Genomic DNA, 6,000 nt, shown 5'->3' with positions numbered 1-6,000 from the left:
TGGCCTTGAGGCACATCAATTACGGAACATCCTCCAAGCAGGCAAGAGCAGGAGCAGATCAAATTGACTGACCATGGAATTCATTCCACTGATTGGAGAATGAATTTTTGCTGTCCTTGTCCAGTAACCATCGTGAATGATCTCTCCTTTTAAAAGTGGGATTGAGGTTTTCTATACTCCTCCACTGTTGTTGACTGGGGTTGTTTTCATTTAAAATTAGCCATTGGTAGTAGGACCATGAAGATCCACTTTCAGACTTGACCAAGAAGAGCACATGTCATCTAGAGATCCCTGGGTTTGGAACTGGGGGGTGGTGACTGGATGTGATTTTTGCTTTTTTGCCTTTGGGTAGAAGATGAGCCTATTTTCAGTTTTAAAGGGGAAATTACTGAGTAGAGGCATTCTTGGAATCATATATACATGGGAAGAAGTGTATGTGTGGATGCTTGATAAACCAATCAGTAGTTTGTGGTGTATAATGAGTATTGCTTTTGTCTGGCTTGTAAACTTTTCCATCTACATTTTTCTAGTAATAGATCCTATCTCCCTGCCTACAGGAGTGGAAATATGACCCATGCCTGGCTAGTAATATTGCCGATTCCCCAGGAAATTGATTGGTTCAGGAAAAGGCATGTGATATAAGCAGGGCAAATCAGAAGTATTCTCTGGGACTGATACACTTCTATTGATGCTGGGAATGAGGGGTTCCATTTCTGCTTGATTTGTTAAACTGAGAGGATATGATCCCGGCATGCAGGCAGACCCTACAATGTGGAGAATGGCTTCCCAAAGAAGGAAGCCAAACAGAGAGAATTAGAGATGAGAGATAGAGGGAAAGAACCCTGCTGGTGCTCAGTCCTGGGTTTTGGTCCCTGAAGCCCTTATTCTCACAATTCTTCCCTTTTTAGTGTGAGCTTTATCTTACTTTACCTGCAGTTACATGAGCCATTAAATTCCCTTCTTTGCTTAAACTAGTGTGAGTTTAATTTGTTTCCTTCTGATGTTGAAAAAATTCTGACCAAAAGGTCTGCTACTATGGCCAGCATAAATATCATCTCACTTAAGGGGTTTCCACAATTCAAATAGTACCTTGCCAAAAGAAAGAAGAAACCAGGATAGACTAGGAAAGAAAAAGATTGTACAATGAAGTTACTCACTGCACACACTGTGGACATGGTGTTAGACTGCAAAGACAGTGCATAAGACTATTTAGGCTCAGCCATAAAAAGGAATGAAGTACTGATTCATGTTACAACCTTGAAAATATTTTCTTAAGTGAAAGAAGCCAGACATAAAGGCCACGAATTGTGTGATTTTATTTATACGAAATGTCCAGAATAGTAAATTTATACAGACAGGAAGTAGATTAGTGATTGCCAGGGGCTGGAGGGGTGGGAGTGTGGAGAGTGAGTGCAAATGGGTACCTGGTTTCTTTCTGGGGTGATAAAATGTTTTGGAATTAGACAGTAGTAATGGTTGTACAACTTTCTGAATATACTAAAACCCACTGAATTATACACTTTAAAGGGATACATTTTATGATATGTGAACTATATCTCAAAAATCTATTTAGGCTAAATTACCCTTGAAAGTCCCTCTCTAAGAGTCTAATACAGCTAGTTTTACCTGCAGCATAACAATAAATCGCCTATTTAACTTTTATTTTTAGTTGGGTACTAGATAATGTAGTATGTTTTCATTCAGGAGCTCTGATACAAAGAAAAAAGAAGTTCCTTATAACTTGAGCCACACTCATATGAGAGTCTCATAAAGAATAAGGGATTGAGGTCAGAAGCATTCAAAAGGGATTAAATGTACCCCTGGGGATACAAGAAGAATTTCCACGAGGTGCTCAGGCACAGATAGTTTTAAGGAAAAGAATGTCTAGATCTTCAACGTGCACTTGTTATCTTTTCTAAATTAATCTCTTGCCAAGGCATCATGTCCTTATGCTCTATTGTTCTTTCCTACTCCCATTTCTCAATTTCTAGGAGAGAGTCATACCTCTCACCTGTCATAACTTTTTACCATGGTGCCAAAAAGCCGGACAATTTGAGATACTGATTTTGAGGAAGTCTCCCTTAATCAAGGCACCATAAAACCATGACGAAGTGTTACATTTTTTCCCTGCATTATATTTTTGGCATACAACTCAGAAGGAATTCACACAATTGAGTTACACAATAGTAAAATACCTTTTATTCACTTCTGCTTATTTATAGGAACAATCTATAAAAATAAAAACTAGGAATGGAAGCCAGTTTAGAACTCCACACAGTACATAAACAGTGGCTTCCTGTACTTCCACCGCTGTGAAGTAAACACCCTAGCAGAGTTTAGGAAGGAGGAGGCTGCGGACTAACATCGCGGACGTCTGCAGACACATGCTTTCCCTGCGACCGACAAAAATCCAGTAGCGCAGGAGTTTTCTCTTACACTTGTGTTAATTGCAGCACCCACAACAGCACACGTTTCTGCCAATGGGTGAGTCCACACTGGCAGTCCGTTTCTAAAAGCATGGTTGTGTTCAACCAGCGAAACCCCCAAGCACCCGGCTGGCAGCATACGCTCTCCCGTGAGCAGGTGCCCTTTGCCTCTCCAGCGGCGACCGTGGGAAGGGCGGAGCGAGCGGGCAGGTAGCCCCGCCAAGCTACATCAGTTGCCCACTGCTGCCAGGGAGAGACTTTCGGGCGCCAGATAGGCCGGTCCTGCGTGGATAGCGAGCCGGAGCCCCTGACACTATGACAGCACCTATTTCGAGCTCCCACCTGCACGCTTGCGGGTAGCACCTGCGAAGCTCTGCCAAGTAGGAGCATGAGAAACCGGTCCAGTGTATCAAGCCTTCCCACCATGGCTCCGCCCACCGCGCTAGGAGCCCCGCCCTCAGCCCCGCCCAGTGGGGGGGTGGCCCACCCGTCACAGTACTTCCGGCTTCAGCCTCCCATCCGGCCTCCGTCGCTCTCCACTTCCCTCTCCTCAGCTTTCTCGCCTGCCCCTATCGCCCACTTTGACACAGTCACGTGAGGGGCCGGCGCGGGGGCTGCCGGGAGTAGTACTGCCGGTCGGTCAGGGTTCGGCCTCAACATGGCGGTTCCGGTCAGGCAGTGACCAAGGTTTTGCCGTCGGGAGGACTCAATGGCGATGGTCGGCAACTCCACCTATCAGGGTGGAATGCGAGGACGCCGGGGCGAGCGCTGAGGAGCGGCGGTGACGGGAAGGGGGTCAGTGGTGTGTGCCCGGGAGCCGAGGCGGCAGCGTTTATTCCTTAGTCTCTAGGCTCCTGTGCGGGGCCCCGCCCGGCCGGGCCAGGCCGGCGGGCGGCGGCGGTAGCTGCTGCAGCCGCAGGTTCAGCTCTGACTGTGGGCCGAAGGGCGGGCGCCGCCGCTACCTCTACCGCGGCGATGGCCCAGTGTGTACAATCAGTGCAGGAGCTAATCCCGGATTCCTTCGTCCCGTGTGTCGCCGCGCTGTGCAGCGACGAAGCCGAGCGGCTCACTCGTCTCAATCACCTCAGCTTCGCGGAGCTGCTTAAGCCCTTCTCTCGCCTTACTTCCGAGGGTATGTGGTGTCCTCCCTTTTTCACTGCGCTCCCGCAAAGCCGTGGCCGGGAGAAGGAAGTTGGGGACTGGCAGGGGAGAGAAGGACGTTTATATCCCGGAGCTAGTGGTGTGGCGCCTGGGTTGGAGCCCCGCGGTGCCTCTGGTGACGGCTGGAGGAGGGGCCGTGAGTGAGGTTGTCAAGACAGCGCGGTCCTCACCTCCAGTTTCTCTAGGCACTTCTTCCTCGGAAAAGGAGGGTCGTTAAGTAATTAAAAACGTGAACCCCCGAGAAGGGCGTTGAGACCGTTCTCTCTCAACGGCCAAAGGGAAGGAATTAGGCAATTGCAAGGCAAGTAAGATAGGAAAATGCTGCCACTTAGACCGACGGGGTCTAGGAGTAAGAAGGACCTGTCATCTTCCTCTGGCTGTTAAACTGTACTTTCAGAGTTGTCTTGAATATTACGTTCTTCCAGCGTTGAGGCTTATCTTTGTCTAAACTTCTGTTTAGCTTTTTTACTTCTTTTCTTTGAACGTTTAAACATTTTCTTAGTTATACAATGTTTGCTTAACCTCTCAAGAAAATAAAAAGTGTTATATAAATGGTAAAACTTGCAGCAGCCTTTTGCCTGAAGGATGAGTGAGTAAGGACAAGTTGTGGTTAATTTAACCTAGATATTTGGAGTTATCTAGATTTATGGAGATGGAAGAGTCCTAAAATTTGGTTTTTCAGATAGAAGTTTAATTAAAGGGAGAAATGTGTCTTCTCTTATTGAGGAGCTACCTGTAGATTTTTTTCTCCCAACTGTAGATTTTTTTATTAGGGAGAAATAAACATAATAAAACTCCAAGTATAGTTTAATCAGCATGTCGCAAACAGAACATAGGAAAGTAAAAGTAAAGTTCTTTGTTAAGGTCTGTGTAAAATGAAGGGTTCTATAATAAACCTGTTTATTTTGACTTCTCCACAAAAATACAGTAATGTATCATAAATTCATGTATTTACATGCCACAGGTGTTCTTTGGGAGAATACCGCCATTACAAGTTTGCTTTTGTAATTAAAGGAGAGAGAATGCCCTCAAAAAAAAAAAAAAGTTTCGGAACTCTTAGATTTTCTTCAGCTTGTACCTTAGCTATCAGTCTCAGCTCCTCCAATGTTGTACTAACAAGGACAACAGAGTGCCCTATATTCATAAATTCTTAAACCCAAACACTTGAGAACCAGTTTGACTTTGATATGTGTGCCCTTTCCTATTTTGTAAATAAAGAATAGTAATTTGTTTCCCGATACCTGCTTTATATAGCTTTTCTCTTTTAGTCTTCATTGAATCCTGTGTTGTTATCGCCATTTTAAATTTGAGGACATTGACTGTAGAAATGTTAACTTGTCCATCCTCTTACATTTGGGGGAGATTTAAAAACAGGCAGTGTGATTCAAGACATTGTGTTCTTAATCATCAAGTCATCTTATCTCATGGCGATGTTTAGACTTACTTGTTCACACTAGAGTGTAGTGCTGTTGAATAGAAATATAATGTGTCACATATATAATTAAAAATTCTTAGTAGTCACATTAAAAAATTAAAAGAAGCAGGTGAAATTGGTTTTAATAATGTATCTTATTTAACCCAGTATTTCCAAATTGTTAACCATTTCAACATATAATCTGTATAAAAATACTGATGAGATATTTTATATTCTTTGTTATTAAGTCTTTGAAGTTTGGCATGCATTTAACACTACATTACATCTCAATTTAGACCAGACACATTTCAAGTGCTCAATAGCCACATGTGGCTGGTGCCTGCTATATTGAACAGTGCAGCAATAGAGGCTTTTTATGAGAATACTTTTCCTCTGCAGATTGGGAAAGATTTAGGGGAAGGAGTATAATAAGTTGGGCATTAATGGATAGGTAGAGAGTTGGTAGAAGGGATGAGGACGATCATTCCCTGCTGAGGAGGGGGATGAGGTTAGAATGGTATGGGCAAAAAATACAACTTTTGATTAAGTGGTTGGGGAACAGTGAGAACACTATCCCTGCTGGTACAGAATAGTAAGGGAGGATGCTTAGATAAAGAAGAGCTTGAGTTCTATGAAGAGGATTTTGGATTTCATATCTAATGGTAAATGTGAGGTAGTCAATAGGTTTTAGAGCAAGGGTATGAAATTTTGGGAGATTAATGAGTTGTGTGATTTGTAAGGATACATAGTAGTTTATGTAAATTTTAAACTTTTTTTTTTATTGGAACATAGTTGTGCATATCTGTGGGGTACTGAATGAATATCAACTGCAATATGTGATGTTCAAATCAGGATAATTAGTATATTCAACATTATACTAAATTTTAAACTTCAAGATAATTAGGATGTGGACTGTGGTGGTGGCATTAGAAATTTGGCAAAAAGGGCTTAATTTTTCTTGGTTTAGTTTTTTGCTGGTAGATAAAATTTAGGTTTTTT

The 6,000-nt window shown here is 43.2% G+C and overlaps 1 protein-coding gene across 3 annotated transcripts in view; it reads left to right on the top strand.

The window, feature by feature from the left end:
• The first annotated feature begins 3,056 nt into the window (after positions 1 to 3,056).
• The window catches only part of TRAPPC8 (trafficking protein particle complex subunit 8), an 85,030-nt gene continuing 82,086 nt past the window's right edge, over positions 3,057 to 6,000 (top strand). For all 3 annotated transcript variants that reach the window (XM_063077215.1, XM_063077214.1, XM_063077213.1), the window contains exon 1: positions 3,057 to 3,558. In XM_063077215.1, coding sequence (XP_062933285.1) covers positions 3,402 to 3,558 — 157 coding nt within the window. In that variant the 5' untranslated portion in view covers positions 3,057 to 3,401. The remainder of the gene's footprint in view (positions 3,559 to 6,000) is intronic.

This window comes from Cynocephalus volans, chromosome 13, assembly GCF_027409185.1.
Source record: "Cynocephalus volans isolate mCynVol1 chromosome 13, mCynVol1.pri, whole genome shotgun sequence".
Lineage (NCBI taxonomy): Eukaryota > Metazoa > Chordata > Mammalia > Dermoptera > Cynocephalidae > Cynocephalus > Cynocephalus volans.
This window is presented reverse-complemented; position numbering and strand designations above follow the sequence as displayed.